Source organism: Entelurus aequoreus, linkage group LG12, assembly GCF_033978785.1.
Source record: "Entelurus aequoreus isolate RoL-2023_Sb linkage group LG12, RoL_Eaeq_v1.1, whole genome shotgun sequence".
NCBI classification, from domain to species: Eukaryota; Metazoa; Chordata; class Actinopteri; order Syngnathiformes; family Syngnathidae; genus Entelurus; species Entelurus aequoreus.
In genome coordinates this window covers 68,411,812-68,429,311 of record NC_084742.1, presented here as the reverse complement: position 1 = coordinate 68,429,311, position 17,500 = coordinate 68,411,812, and the positions used below count along the sequence as shown (strand labels likewise).

Here is a 17,500-nt window from a genome sequence, read left to right as displayed (position 1 = left end):
CCATAGAGGTGTGTGTGTATGTGTGTGTGTGTGTGGGGGGGCTTCCATAGAGGTGTGTGTGTATGTGTGTGTGTGGGGGGGGGCTTCCATATAGGTGTGTGTGTGTGTGTGTGTGGGGGGGGCTTCCATAGAGGTGTATGTGTGTGTGTGGGGGGGGGGGCTTCCATAGAGGTGTATGTGTGTGTGTGTGGGGGGGCTTCCATAGAGGTGTATGTGTGTGTGTGTGGGGGGGTGTGTGTGTGTGTGTGTGGGGGGGCTTCCATAGAGGTGTGTGTGTATGTGTGTGTGTGTGTGGGGGGGCTTCCATAGAGGTGTGTGTGTATGTGTGTGTGTGGGGGGGGGCTTCCATATAGGTGTGTGTGTGTGTGTGTGGGGGGGCTTCCATAGAGGTGTGTGTGTATGTGTGTGTGTGTGTGGGGGGCTTCCATAGAGGTGTGTGTGTATGTGTGTACGTGTGTGTGTGGGGGGGGGCTTCCATATAGGTGTGTGTGTGTGTGTGGGGGGGGGGGGCTTCCATAGAGGTGTGTGTGTGTGTGTGTGGGGGGGCTTCCATAGAGGTGTGTGTGTGTGTGGGGGGGGGGGGGGGCTTCCATATAGGTGTGTGTGTGGGTGGGGGGGGCTTCCATAGAGGTGTGTGTGTATGTGTATGTGTGTGTGTGGGTGGGGGGGGGCTTCCATAGAGGTGTGTGTGTGTGGGGGGGCTTCCATAGAAGTGTGTGTGTATGTGTGTGTGTGGGTGGGGGGGGGGCTTCCATAGAGGTGTGTGTGTGTGGGGGGGCTTCCATAGAAGTGTGTGTGTATGTGTGTGTGTGGGTGGGGGGGGGGGGCTTCCATAGAGGTGTGTGTGTGTGGGGGGGCTTCCATAGAGGTGTGTGTGGGGGGGGGGGGAGGGGGGCTTCCATAGAGGTGTGTGTGTGTGGGGGGGCTTCCATAGAGGTGTGTGTGTATGTGTGTGTGTGTGGGGGGGCTTCCATAGAGGTGTGTGTGTGTGTGGGGGGCTTCCATAGAGTTGTGTGTGTGTGGGGGGGCTTCCATAGAAGTGTGTGTGTGTGTGTGTGGGGGGCTTCCATATAGGTGTGTGTGTGTGTGTGGGGGGGCGTTCCATAGAAGTGTGTGTGTGTGTGTGTGGGGGGCTTCCATATAGGTGTGTGTGTGTGTGTGTGTGGGGGGGCGTTCCATAGAAGTGTGTGTGTCTGCTGATTAAAGAAAGTCTTCATCTTGGTGTTGTTGTGCTGAAAGGAAGTCTCTCTCTCTCTCTCTCTCTCTCTCTCTCACACCTCAGCACACATCTGCACTGTTTGTGCACTAAAGTGGACCATTTTACTCTGTTTGCTTTTGTGCATGTGTGTGTGTGTGTGTGTTTGACCCCCAAGACAAGAAAGCCTCCTTTGATGCAGCGTTTCACCTTTACAACCCCCCTTTTCCTTTAAGTTACCCCCTCTCACTTCACCCCCACTTTTAACACTGGACTCTTTCTTGTCTTGGTCAACACACACACACACACACACACACACGCACACACACACACCACACACACACACACACACACACACACACACACACACACACACACACACACACACACACACACACACACACACACACACACACACACACACACACGTTTCCCTCCTCCTGGCCTCACAAAGGTGGGTCTGTGCGTGAGGACAGCGGCGTGTTTATTTTTCCAGCAGCCAGCGCTGCCGACAGTTGCCTTGATTGTTCATTGTTGGCGGACGGACGGAGCGAGGGCGACGGTGGCAGTCGGGCGGTGGGCTACCCACTGGGCGGACAAATGGATGACTCTCACCTTCTCGTGGTGGTCAGAGGCCAGGTCGAGCTCCACGTATCCCTGTTAACCCCCCCACCCCCCTTCTTTTCCCTCCCGCCTTTTTCTGTCATCTGGTTTGACTGGTGCAGGAATGTGGTCTTCTTGAAGGTAGCAGAACAATGGAGGATTGTAGTCGCACTGACACACACACACACACACACACACACACACACACACACACACACACACACACACACACACACACACACACACACACACACACATGCTTGTATTTGTTGCCTTCTTGAGGCCTGAGAAAAATGCCTACCCCTTAGGACCAGCCTTTCTAGATATATAAAGAAGTGTATTTACAACATCAATAATATATACATACTATGCAAATATAAAAAAGCTTCTTGTGAAAAATGAGTTGGGATTTCACAAGAAAAAGGTCACAATTTCACGAGAAAAACTTAGAATGTTGGCAGTATTACAATAAAAGTTGTGAATTAACTCAACGCAAGTCATAATTTACAAGAAAAACGGAACATTTGTGCGATATTATGATAAAAGTTGGAATTTTACCCAATAAAAGTTGCAATTTTACAAAAAAAGCTCAAATTTTGGCAATTTGATGAAAAGAGTCGTACTCTTACTCGACAAAAGTCATAATTTTATAAGAAAACTTTAGCATGTTGGCAAAATTATAATAGTAATCGGAATTTTACTTGGCAAAATGATGACAAAAGTCATATTTTTACTCCAAAAAATGTCACTGTTTTACAAAAACAATTGAAAAATTGGCAATATTGTGACAAAAGTCAGAATTTGACATGACAAATGTCATCATTTTGCATTGAAAAGTAATAATTTTACATAAAAAAGTAATCATTTTACATAAAAAAAGTAATAATTTCACGAGAAAATATTGCAATATTACAGAAACAGAAAGAATATGAGAAATTGTTCCCAATTTTATACGAATAAAGTTGACACATTCTGAGAAAAAGACTGCATTTTGTTCATTTTTATTTTTATTTTGTTTGTAATTGGTTTTTAATCTTCATTATTGACTTCAAGTTGTTACAGTATGTCTCTATATACATATTGATTTATTTTTTCATTCATTTTGGCCAAAGGGGGCGCATTTCAATTTCGTACACACACACTTGTTATTTCATATGTTGACCAGAGGGGGAGCACTTCAAATTTTTACACACACTTGTTATTTCATATGTTGACCAGAGATGGAAGATACTTTTCCTTCTTCATGTCTCAAGAAGGGCAGGAATACAAGAACACACACACACACACACACACACACACACACACACACACACACACACACACACACACACACACACACACACACACACACACACACACACACACACACACACACGCACACACACACACACACACATACATGCTTGTATTTGTTACCTTCTTGAGGCCTGAGAAAAATGCCTACCCCTTAGGACCAGCCTTTCTAGATATATAAAGAAGTGTATTTACAACATTAATAATATATACATACTATGCAAATATAAAAAAACTTCTTGTGAAAAATGAGTTGGAATTTCACAAGAAAAAGGTCACAATTTCACAAGAAAAACTTAGAATGTTGGCAGTATTACAATAAAAGTTGTGAATTAACTCACCGCCAGTCATAATTTACAAGAAAAACGGAACATTTGTGCGATATTATGATAAAAGTTGGAATTTTACTCAATGACAGTCGCATTTTTACAAGAAAAGCTTAACATTTTGGCAATTTGATGAAAAGAGTCGTACTCTTACTCGACAAAAGTCGTAATTTTATAAGAAGACTTTAACATGTTGGCAAAATTGTAATAGTAATCGGAATTTTACTCGGCAAAATGATGACAAAAGTCACATTTTTACTCCAAAAAATGTCACTATTTTACAAAAACAATTGAAAAATTGGCAATATTGTGACAAAAGTCGGAATTTGACATGACAAATGTCATCATTTTGCATTGAAAAGTAATAATTTTACATAAAAAAGTAATCATTTTACATAAAAAAAGTAATAATTTCAAGAGAAAATATTGCAATATTACAGAAACAGAAAGAATATGAGAAATTGTTTCCAATTTTATAAGAAAAAAGTTGACACATTCTGAGAATAAGACTGCATTTTGTTCATTTTTATTTTTATTTTGTTTGTAATTGGTTTTTAATCTTCATTATTGACTTCAAGTTGTTACAGTATGTCTCTATATACATATTGATTTATTTTTTCATTCATTTTGGCCAAAGGGGGCGCATTTCAATTTCGTACACACACTTGTTATTTCATATGTTGACCAGAGGGGGAGCACTTCAAATTTTTACACACACTTGTTATTTCATATGTTGACCAGAGATGGAAGATACTTTTCCTTCTTCAAGTCTCAAGAAGGGCAGGAATACAAGAACACACACACACACACACACACACACACACACACACACACACACACACACACACACACACACACACACACACATGCTTGTATTTGTCACCTTCTTGAGGCCTGAGAAAAATGCCTACCCCTTAGGACCAGCCTTTCTAGATATATAAAGAAGTGTATTTACAACATTAATAATATATACATACTATGCAAATATAAAAAAGCTTCTTGTGAAAAATGAGTTGGGATTTCACAAGAAAAAGGTCACAATTTCACAAGAAAAACTTAGAATGTTGGCAGTATTATAATAAAAGTTGTGAATTAACTCAACGCCAGTCATAATTTACAAGAAAAACGGAACATTTGTGCGATATTATGATAAAAGTTGGAATTTTACTCAATAAAAGTCGCATTTTTACAAGAAAAGCTTAACATTCTGGCAATTTGATGAAAAGAGTTGTACTCTTACTCGACAAAAGTCATAATTTTATAAGAAAACTTTAACCTGTTGGCAAAATTATAATAGTAATCGGAATTTTACTTGGCAAAATGATGACAAAAGTCATATTTTTACTCCAAAAAAATGTCACTATTTTACAAAAACAATTGAAAAATTGGCAATATTGTGACAAAAGTCAGAATTTGACATGACAAATGTCATCATTTTGCATTGAAAAGTAATAATTGTACATAAAAAAGTAATAATTTCACGAGAAAATATTGCAATATTACAGAAACAGAAAGAATATGAGAAATTGTTCCCAATTTTATACGAAAAAAGTTGACACATTGTGAGAAAAAGACTGCATTTTGTTAATTTTTATTTTTATTTTGTTTGTAATTGGTTTTTAATCTTCATTATTGACTTCGAGTTGTTACAGTATGTCTCTATATACATATTTATTTATTTTTTAATTCATTTTGGCCAAAGGGGGCGCATTTTAATTTCGTACACACACTTGTTATTTCATATGTTGACCAGAGGGGGAGCACTTCAAATTTTTACACACACTTGTTATTTCATATGTTGACCAGAGATGGAAGAAACTTTTCCTTCTTCATGTCTCAAGAAGGGCAGGAATACAAGAACACACACACACACACACACACACACACTCACACACACACACACACACACACACACACACACACACACACACACACACACACACACACACACACACACACACACACACACACACACACACACTATAAAGTCATGTGGAGTGGAGCAGCAGACATGAGGACCCACACTGATTGTGCGTCTCCCTAACTACATCCTGTTGAATGATTTAGGCCGTGTGTGTTTGGTAATTGTGTGTGTGTGCGTGTGCGTGTGTGTGTGTGTGTGTGTGTGTGTGTGTGTGTGTGTGTGTGTGTGTGTGTGTGTGTGTGTGTGTGTGTGTGTGTGTGTGTGTGTGTGTAATGGAGCTGGTATGTCAGGATCTGAGGGGTGAAAGGTCAGGCCATGCTAAATGTGAGCAGAAGGTTGGGTGACTGCAGGGTAAACACAGAGCAGACACACTTTCCTTCTCCCCCCTCACACACACACACACACACACACACACACACACACACACACACACACACACACACACACACACACACACACACACACACACACACACACACACACACACACACACACACACACACAGAGGATGTATTTTCTTTCTTCATTTCCCATTTGTTTAACCTGTTGACAAACCTTTCCTGAATGGAGCAATAAAGACATTGATGAACGCGGTCTAAGTCCACATCTGGCTCCGCGCACCTTCCGTCGGAGGGACCCCCGAACGGGTGGTATATTAGAGCTGCTTTGTTGTTGACCCTTTCTGACCCGGCTCCCACAATCCTTCAATGGCCTCCAGTCAGACCACGGCCATTCATCATATTTGTATTCCGGAACACATGCAGCTTTAGCTTTAGCTTTAGCCTTAGACTTTTACCACTGAGGGCCACGGAGGGAAAAGTAAAAGCTTGCCATTTGGATATTTGCCATATCGTGTTTTCAAAAAAAAACTTTATTGAAGGTCCCGGGGACCCAAAAGGGTCTCAGTCATTAAAGTGTTGACATTTTTTCAAACCTAGAAAAGTTCCTTGTGGTGGCACGGAGATGGCCTCACGTCTTCTTCAAATCAAATCAAATCAACTTTATTTTGACACATTTATTTTAATGTTTGAAAAATATACATATATATTTATATAGATTACTGGTGTCCAAAAAAAAAAAAATTTTCAAATTAATCGCAATTCTTATTTGTAAAAATTCTGAATTGATTAAAAAAAATGCAAAATCGATTTGAAAAAAATATCTATAAATTATTATTGATTTAATCTGTCCTGTGCAGCCACTCAGACAAATCATTATGCAGATGTAGATGATCTATATCCAATGTACACATTGACTTTAGAAAAGAGAAGTGTTGAAAATGCCTCCCTCTTTAGGACCAGCCTATCTAGATATATAAAGAAGTGTATTTACAACATTAATATTGTATACATACTATGCAAATATAAAAAAGCTTCTTGTGAAAAATGAGTTGGAATTTCACAAGAAAAAGGTCACAATTTCACAAGAAAAACTTAGAATTTTGGCAGTATTATAATAAAAGTCCTCATTTTACTCAACGCAAGTCCAAATTTAACAAGAAAAACGGAACATTTGTGCAATATTATGATAAAAGTTGGTATTTTACACAATAACAGTCGCAATTTTACAAGAAAAGCTTCAAATTTGGGCAATTTTATGAAAAGAGTCGGTTTTTTTAGTTGACAAAAGTCACAATTTTAAAAGAAACTTTAACATGTTGGCAATATTATAAAAATAATCGGAATTTTACTTTGGCAAAATGATGACAAAAGTCACATTTTTACTCCAAAAATGTCACCGTTTTACAAGAACAATTAAAAAATGGGCGATATTGTGATACAAGTCAGAATTTTATACGACAAATGTCACCATTTTGCAATAAAAAGTAACAATTTTACTTGAAGAAGTAATCATTCGACGAGCAAATATTGCAATATTACAGAAACAGAAAGAATATGAGAAATTGTTCCCAATGTGCACATTTACTTTAGAAAAGAGAAGTTCTCCTGTTGTCTTATTTGTATTTGACTTTATTCAAATGTTTGACTTTTTTTAAAAACAGTTTTATTTGTAGTAATATAGAAACATATAACAGCTGTTGATGTATGGATGTAGTTAATCACAGTACTTACCCCCAATGTTGTTCAAAAAAGTATTGATTTTGAAAATGAGAACTGATTCTGAATCAAATTGGTAGCCAAAGATTCACAGCCCTAATTGGATTCTTCATCCTTCACTAACATTTACAGTAAGTTGTACAATATAACTACAACAATTCTTACTCGCTAAAGTGTCCCATGTGTGATGTTTGATTGATTGATTGAGACTTGTATTAGTGGATTGCACAGTGAAGTACATATTCCGTACAATTGACCACTAAATGGTAACACCCCAATACGTTTTCCAACTTGTTTAAGTCGGCGAGGTCCACGTTAATCAATTTGCGGTAATATCTGTAGGAGTGTTTTCTTGCATATTTGTACCTGCTACCGTAATGTAATTAGGCTAGCGTCGTGAGCATTAGCTAACACGCTAACATGTTTACAAGTGTTTGTGATAGTATTATTAACTTACATCAACATTCTTTTTGTATGGTTTCACTTTCACAAATTCCTCAGTTAATTCAGCAAAAACGTCCGCGTGGAGTTATTGAGTCTGTTTAGCTGATTGGAGAGCTAGCTTGCGCAGCTCGTGGGTCCATGACCATGACTTCTGTTTTGTTTGATCAGCCGTTTTACTGCCCTGTTACAGACACCGTATGGAAAAAAATGAAGGTATGTAAATAAACATTTACACCGAATATTTCTGTGTAAATAACTCATTTCACAACAAGTATATCTGCCACTTATAGTCCGGTGCGGCTTATATATGGAAACATACCCCACCCCCCAAAATGTAGTGGGTTTGGCTTAATTACAGGTGTGCTCTCTAGTCTGGAAAATGCGGTCCATGAATGGAAGAAGCCAGCCAGTGCAAATAAGTAGATTAAAGTGTCTAACTTGATTTTGCCATTGACCCGGTCTGATAATTTAATATTATTTGTAAAGCCGCAAACAATTCCTCCAAAAACATCACATGAGACTTCACGGGGTATTTGGTTATTGGTAAAAGAGGCGTAGAAGACATGCAATCATGTGGCCCCCCCAGGACGTCCCCACATAGAAAATGTCAGCCCAGCAGGGTGCCGAGGTTTGATCAATGAAGCCTCCTCTTGCAAATGGTCACAGTGCACTTAGATCATGGCTCTTGTTTCCCAATGAAGCACCACTGCCGCACAATATTACGCTTCTTCAGGCTTTTCTCTGTTGGCCTACTAGCTTTAAATAATATCATTATTGACTATTGCTTTTCAAACATGTGCTCTCGCATTTATGTGGCTGTGTACTTACCTGGCCATGGACTAGGTTACCTTGTATGGGCTGTTCACCTTACTTATAGCGTCCACATCCTGTGCCCATATAAGGGTATTACAATTCCATATGAATGCCCAAATTCCATACTCTGCCCATATAAGGCTAAATATAGTCTATACTCTTTCGCATATAAGGATATATATATATATATTCTATATTCATGCCCATATGGAGATATGTAAATTATAAGGTATGGTATATCATAAAGATATGTATTCCCATATAAGGATATAAATGATACATTCATGCCCATATAAGGATATAGCAATGATATACCCTGCCCATGTAAAGATATAAAGTACAAGTTCTATATCCAGTCCCATATAGGTATATATTAATGATATGTTCATGCCCATATAAGTATACACAAACTCTATATTCATGCCCATATAAACATATATCAATTGTATATCTTGCATATATAAAGATACATTATTTCTATACTCATGCCCATATAATGATATAAAAATGATAAACCCTGCCCAAATAAAGATATATACGTTCTATATTCATGCCCGTATAAGGACACATAAATAACATATTTATGCCCATATAAGGATATATAAATGATATACCCTGCCCATGTAAAGATATAAAGTACAAGTTCTATATCCATTCCCATATAAGCAGGGCCGGCCCGTGGCATAGGCCGTATAGGCAAATGCTAAGGGCGCCGTCCATCAGGGGGCGCCACGCCAGTGCCACAAATGTTGGAGGAAAAAAGCAAAAAAAAAACAACTATTATTTCTAAATACATAAAATAATCCCACGTTAATTAAAATGCAAAGTAAAGCCTATTTAATAGAAATATTATTTGTTACAACATTATGCCCCCCCTCCCCCGGCACGGTGCGCCCCCTCCCTTCCCGTATCATGACTCTTTTTGGACGTCACCACATCAAAAAATCAACACAACATGTCAAAACGGCCAAAACTGTCAGGTGCCCAGGGAAGAAAAAAGAGAAAAGAAGAGGAGAAACGAGAGAAAGACAGAGGTAGCAGGTAGGTAACGTTAGCCTAATGAAATTATTTGTCTGTTACAGAATGTGATAGTAACCTGGCTTTTTAGCAATAAGCTAATGTTGCATGATTCGGCAATTGCTAATCAATAAATAGCTAGTTCTGTTTTAACGTCGGGTTAATATTGTGGAGGGGGCTAAATTGTTACGGAAAATAATAATGTAACGTTAGGTAATTACAGTACTCCCTGGTGTACAGTAAGTCATTCTAGTTAATGCAATATTAAAAAGCACAAATAGAGAACTCTGTAGGATCCCCTTTTTTTGTAATATAGTTGTTAAAGTCATACTGGTTTGATATCTTGTTTTGTGCAGTGCCTTATTTATATTGTATTTTTAATTTATTTTATGCAACTTGTTGACACGTTTTATTTTGTGTTTATGTATGTAAAAAATATTGTATTTCATATATTCATTTTTTATTTTTTGTATTCATTTATTTATCCATATTTTTTTTTATCTTGATAACTATTCTGATTGTTAATTTGCTTTCTTTAAGTAAAAAAAAAGGTCAAAGACCTTAAAAAAAAAAAAAAAATATATATATATATATATATATATATATATATATATATATATATATATATATATATATATATATATATATATATATATATATATATATATATATATATATATATATATATATATATATACATATATTTTATTTTTTTTTATTTTTATTTTTTATTTTTTTTTATTTTTTGTATTTCCGAGAAAGTATCTCGTGGCCACGAGATACTTTCTCGTGCGCATGAGATACATGTCTAAAAAAAAAAAAATTGCATGTCCCTTTAGGGGCTCCGTACATTGTTATGGTATTGCTGTGTATTGTTTTGTTGGATTGATTCATTTAAAAACAAATTTAATAAAAAAATGTAATAAAAAAAAAATAAAAAAAATAAATCGATTTTTTTCAAATGAGAATGGTTCTGAATCGCACAACGTGAGAATCGCAATTCGAATTCGAATCGATTTTTCCCCCACCCCTAGTGAACACCCTTCCTGTGCCTATATTGGGTCAAGAAACATGACACAGAACCCTCACTTGTAATGAATTAAGGGACATGAAACACACCCCTGTGCCCATATAAGGACATGGGGAAAGTCCTAGTTGGAAATACAGCCAAATTAACTCCTAAACTGCCATTTTAACACACACCTCAAACCATGCGCACGCATCCAATGCTTTCTTGTGGCCACGAAAAAATAAAAAAAATAAAAAATTTTATTTTTAATTTTTATTTTTTATAAAAAGTTTCTCGTGCACACGAGAACGTTTCTTGTGGCCACGAGATACTTTCTCGTGCGCACGAGATACATGTCTAAAAATAGAAAATTCCCATGTCCCTTTAGGGGCTCCGTAACAATGCAATCCAATTCCAAAAGCAAACCTGAGCCAGCAACACTCAGAAGTGCAATAAACAGAGCAATTGAGAGGAGACACAAACACCACACACAACAAACCAAAAGTAGTCAAACAAAAATTAATATTATCAACAACAGTATCAATATTAGTTACAATTTCAACATAGCAGTGATTAAAAATCCCTCATTGACATTATCATTAGACATTTATAAAAAAGAACAATAGTGTCACAGTGGCTTACACTTGCATCGCATCTCATAAGCTGGACAACACACTGTGTCCAATATTTGCACAAAGATAAAATAAGTCATATTTTTGCTTCATTTAATAGTTCAAACAAATGTACATTATTGCAATCAGTTGATAAAACATTGTCCTTTACAATTATAAAAGCTTTTTACTCTGCTTGCATGTCAGCAGACTGGGGTAGATCCTGCTGAAATCTATGTATTCCATGAATAGACAATCCTTTTCAATCGGGAAAATATCCTTTTTGAATCGAGAATCGCGTTGAATCGGAAAAAAAAAAGATTTTGAATCGAATCGGGACCCCAAGAATCGATATTGAATGAAATCGTGGGACACCCAAAGATTCACAGCCCTAGTGTTCACTATCCTTATATGGGCACAGGAAGACGTATGTCCTAATATGGGCATGATGGCGAGTTTCATGTCCTCCAAGGGTGTCTATTGGTATGTTTTCCACACGTCCATGTCATACCTTTAAAGGCCTACTGAAATGATTTTTTTAAATTTAAACGGGAATAGCAGATCCATTCTATGTGTCATACTTGATCATTTCGCGATATTGCCATATTTTTATATCTTGAAAATGAGAGTCGAGAACGCGAAATGGACATTCAGTGCCTTTTATCTCCACGACAATACATCAGCGAAATGCTTTAGCTACGAGCTAACGTGATAGCATCTTGCTTTAACTGCATATAGAAACAAAAGAAATAAACCCCTGACTGGAAGGATAGATAGAAAATCAACAATACTATTAAACCGTGGACATGTAAATACACGGTTAATGCTTTCCAGGCTGGCGACGGTTAACAATGCTGTGCTAACGACGCCATTGAAGCTAACTTAGCAACCGGACTGCACAGAGCTATGCTAAAAACATTAGCTCTCCACCTACGCCAGCCAGCCCTCATTTGCTCATCAACACCCGTGCTCACCTGCGTTCCAGCGATCGGCAGAAGGACGAAGGACTTCACCCGATGCGTTTGGCGGCCCGGAGACGTAGGAAGTCAAGGTGAGGTCGGCGGCTGGCGCGGCTAGCGCGGCTAGCGCTCCAACAAAGTCCTCCTGGTTGTGTTGCTACACTGATCCCACCTACAACTGTCTTCTTTGCAGCCTTCATTGTTCATTAAAAAAATTGCAAAAGATGTCCAGAATACTGTGGAATTATGAAATGAAAACAGAGCTTTTTGTATAGGATTGTACGGGGTACCATAACTTCCGTTACTCTGACTTCGTCACGCGCATACGTCATCATACCGCGACGTTTCAGCCGGATATTTCCCGGGAGATTTAAAATGTCACTTTATAAGTTAACCCGGCCGTATTGGCATGTGTTGCAATGTTAAGATTTCATCATTGATATATAAACTATCAGACTGCGTGGTCGGTAGTAGTGGCTTTCAGTAGGCCTTTAAATAGGGACGGGATGGTGTTGCATGTCTTATATAGGTAAATGTTTCCTGTCCCAATATGGTCGTAGGCACAATCTCTCTAAGGGTTTCAAAACTTTTGGGCCAGAATGAACATTTGAACACTTGAAGCTTCTCAATCTGAGCTGCTCTTGTAAATAGCAGAGTGAGGAGTTGATGAGGTGTGGTGATTTATAGGAATAAAAAGCTTAGCACAATGATGAATGTTTTGAATCAGACGAACGGTGCCATTGTTGGATGATTGTGAAGAGAAAAAGGAAGGTTTTGTTGGCTACTTTTTGATTTGAGAGAACTTTTGTGAAATGTTTGAGTGTGAGAGAGAGAAGTGGAAGAAGTCTATTCACTGTGTGGGCCGCTCTCAGGGTCCTCGTGAGTCATGTGACCCAACAGTAAGTCACTCTTTTGGAGATGTTCATTGTCGTTATATTGACATAGTGACGTACCTTTAATGTCGCCAATGTGCCCTGAGCCCATGGCCAAAAGTTTGTCCTTCCAGTCCTTTGACAGCAGCCGCTCAATGCTGGGCGCTTCTGTTCAGGGCGACCAAGGACACCAGAAGAGAGAGAGAAAGGTTCAGTCGCTCGGCCGATATCACAATAAAGCACCTTTAAAGTCCATTTGCTGTAATAAAGGCAGCGCCGGCTCAGCCTAATGGCCGCATCAGCAGGAGAGAGAAGCCAAGGTAGCGAGGGACGCCGAGCATCCAACCGGAGGCCAGCTGGAAAACTAGCAGCAAAAAGAAGCGAGGGGCGGCTCGGGAGTCGGCGCAAGACAAAAGCCAGAGACAAGTGGAGCGCAGAGAGAGAGAGGAAGTGCGAGAGGCTTTTTTGCCTCTCACCTGCTGCTAGAGAATCATTAGCCCGGTGGGTTCTGAGACAAAGAGGGCCTTAATGCATCCGCCACAATGGACACATTATCAGCCGTTTGCTACACACACTCCTCACATCAACGCCTCCACACACACATTGGAACATGCTAAACATGCTCACACCTGCACACAATGCCCACATCTTATATATATATATATATATATATATATATATATATATATATATATATATATATATATATATATATATATATATATATATATATATATATATATATATATATATATATATATATATATATATATATATATATATATATATATATATATATGTGTGTGGGAAAAAAAATCACAAGACTATTTCATCTCTACAGGCCTGTTTCATGAGGGGTTTTCCTCAATCCTCAGGAGATTTCTCCTGAGGATTGAGGAAAACCCCTCATGAAACAGGCCTGTAGAGATGAAATAGTCTTGTGATTTTTTCCCCACACATACATATTACGCTCTACCACGGTATCGAGCACTATTTTTTGGATAATCTAATTAAGACAATATATATATATTGTGTATATTAGGGTTGTACGGTATACCGGTATTAGTATAGTACCGCGATACTAATTAAATATAATCGGTACTATACCACCTCTAAAAAGGTACCGGTTCGCTATTGATATGAAGTACAGTAGTCAATACTACTATGATTACATTGATAATTTTTATCATTACAAAATCTTTTTTCCTTTTTAAAATTGTATTCATTATGTTTATAAAGTCAGTAAATATGTCCCTGGGCACATGAGGACTTTGAATATGACCAATGTACGATCCTGTAACTACTTGGTATCACATCCATACCTAAATGTGTGGTATCATCCAAAACTAATGTCAAGTATCAAAGAAGAGAAGAATAAGTGATTATTACATTTGAACAGAAGTGTAGATAGAACATGTTCAAACAGAAAGTAAGCAGATATTAACAGTAAATGAACAAGTGGATTAATATACCATTTTTACAGTTTGTCCCTCATAATGTGTACAAAATAATAGGTGTATAAATGACACAATATGTTACTGCATACGACTAATTAGGAGTCTTTGTTTGTTTACTTACTACTAAAAGACAAGTTGTCTAGTATGTTCAACATTTTATTGAAGGACTAAATGACAATAATAAACATATGTTTCATGTACACTAACATTTGTTGTTAAAATAAAGACAATAATGACATTTTTTGTGAACCCCTTTATTTAGACAAGTATGGAAAATTATCGAAATAATTTTGGTACCGGTACCAAAATATTGGTATAGGGACAACACTAGTGTATATATATACATATATACATATATATATATATATATATATATATATATATATATATATATATATATATATATATATATATATATATATATATATATATATATATATATATATATATACATATATATATATATATATATATATATATATATATATATATATATATATATATATATATATATATATATATATATATATATATATATATATATATATATATATATATATGTGTGTGTGTGTGTGGGAAAAAATCACAAGACTATTTAATCTCTACAGGCCTGTTTCATGAGGGTTTCCTCAATCATCAGGAGATTTTAATGGAAGCATTCACATACCATGGTTTATATAGGGCACAGAGCGGGTGGGTACAGGCAGGTGTAGGGGCGTGGTGATTGGCTCATGTGTTACCTAGGAGGTGTTTCCTTCTGTGACGGCATGCTGATACAAACACCTCCTAGGTAACACATGAGCCAATCACCACGCCCCTACGCCTGCCTGTACCCACCCGCTCTGTTCCCTATATAAACCATGGTATGTGAATGCTTCCATTAAAATCTCCTGATGATTGAGGTAAACCCCTCATGAAACAGGCCTGTAGAGATGAAATAGTCTTGTGATTTTTTCCCACACACACATATTACGCTCTACCACGGTATCGAGCACTATTTTTTTTGGATAATCTAATTAAGACATATATATATATATATATATATATATATATATATATATATATATATATATATATATATATATATATATATATATATATATATATATATATATATATATATATATATATATATATATATATATATATATATATATATATATATATATATATATGTGGGGAAAAAATCACAAGACTATTTCATCTCTACAGGCCTGTTTCATGAGGGGTTTTCCTCAATCCTGAGGATTGAGGAAAAACCCTCATGAAACAGGCCTTTAGAGATGAAATAGTCTTGTGATTTTTTCCCCCACACATACATATTACGCTCTACCACGGTATCGAGCACTATTTTTTTGGATAATCTAATTAAGACATATATATATATATATATATATATATATATATATATATATATATATATATATATATATATATATATATATATATATATATATATATATATATATATATATATATATATATATATATATGTAAACTATATATATACACACATATATAAACTATATAAACACATATATATGTAAACTATATAAATATATATATAGTTGATAAGAGATGTTATTTACCAGGGGACATCTGCACTCGGGATCAAAAGTAAAAAATGTAAATGAAAATGACACTGAGATTAACCCCATCATCCAAGGCAAACACATGAATGCACAAAACACACACCCTGCCCCCCCCCCCCCCCACCAGACACCCCCCACCCCCACCCCCACACACACATATGTACCACACAGATGTAGGAAAAGTTTGTTTGTGCTTGGATAATTTGGCCTCCCGACCTCATAACGGGGGATGACAGCAGAGGTTTAGGAGACAAACATCCGGATCTGGCTGCTGTGAGACAGCTAGCATGTGCTAACACGTCAACACCCAGAAGAAGAGACATGTCAGCCGCACATACGCCACATGTCAGCCGCACATACGCCACATGTCCGCCGCACATACGCCACAACTTGGCCTGAAAGGGATAGTAAGACCGGCCAGTCCCCCACAACCGTTTTTTTCCCCATATTTCCCCAATGATCTAAAATGACTGCAAAACTATTGTAAAAAGTCCTGGAGAAGCTAAAATGATAAAATGGTATGGCATTGGAGGACGTGGGTAAGAAGCAGGAAGTATCACATGAAGCCTACTGGAATGATGTCAACAGCTCTGGAGATATGTTGTGGTGTACCCCAGCGGTCTACTGCTTGGATGTTACTCACCCACCCCGTGGTGGTCATGATAGGTAGTTCTCTTCTCAATGGCCACTAAACGCCATTTAGCCTTTCTCCAAGAAATAAATGCTGGTGTTAGTTTTTGGCTGTAAGAAGCGGTCAAATGGTGGAAAGGATAACGTTTTCTTCAGAGGTGAAGCTATGTGTGTTGTCAATGTAGAAATGGTATGTCTGCATCACTGTCCTCTGGACTCGCCTCAAAACACTTTGTTCTTAACTGGACTGTAAGGTCACTTCCAGACCAGACACTTGCCATACCAGGCTGACGTCCCACACTGGCCATCCAACACCTTCATGCACCAAAGCAGACACTTGCCATACCAGGCTGACGTCCCACACTGGTCATCCAACACCTTCATGCACCAAAGCAGACACTTGCCATACCAGGCTGACGTCCCACACTGGTCATCCAACACCTTCATGCACCAAAGCAGACACTTGCCATACCAGGCTGACGTCCCACACTGGCCATCCAACACCTTCATGCACCAAAGCAGACACTTGCCATACCAGGCTGATGTCCCACACTGGCCATCCAACACCTTCATGCACCAAAGCAGACACTTGCCATACCAGGCTGACGTCCCACACTGGCCAAGCTCTCCAGTCTCAAGAACTTCAGTCTTCTCTGTATTTAGGAACTAAAATAATTCTCCAAGTCCACCAGGAGAAT

The 17,500-nt window shown here is 37.9% G+C and overlaps 1 protein-coding gene across 6 annotated transcripts in view; it reads right to left on the bottom strand.

Annotated features, from left to right (window-relative positions):
* Nucleotides 1-17,500, bottom strand: part of sox5 (SRY-box transcription factor 5) — an 863,129-nt gene that overhangs the window by 92,380 nt on the left and 753,249 nt on the right. For 4 of the 6 annotated variants that reach the window (XM_062066517.1, XM_062066520.1, XM_062066521.1 and 1 more), the window contains exon 4: nt 13,205-13,291. The exons of the other annotated variants lie outside the window; for them this stretch is intronic. In XM_062066517.1, coding sequence (XP_061922501.1) covers nt 13,205-13,291 — 87 coding nt within the window. The remainder of the gene's footprint in view (nt 1-13,204; nt 13,292-17,500) is intronic. 6 annotated transcript variants of the gene reach the window in all.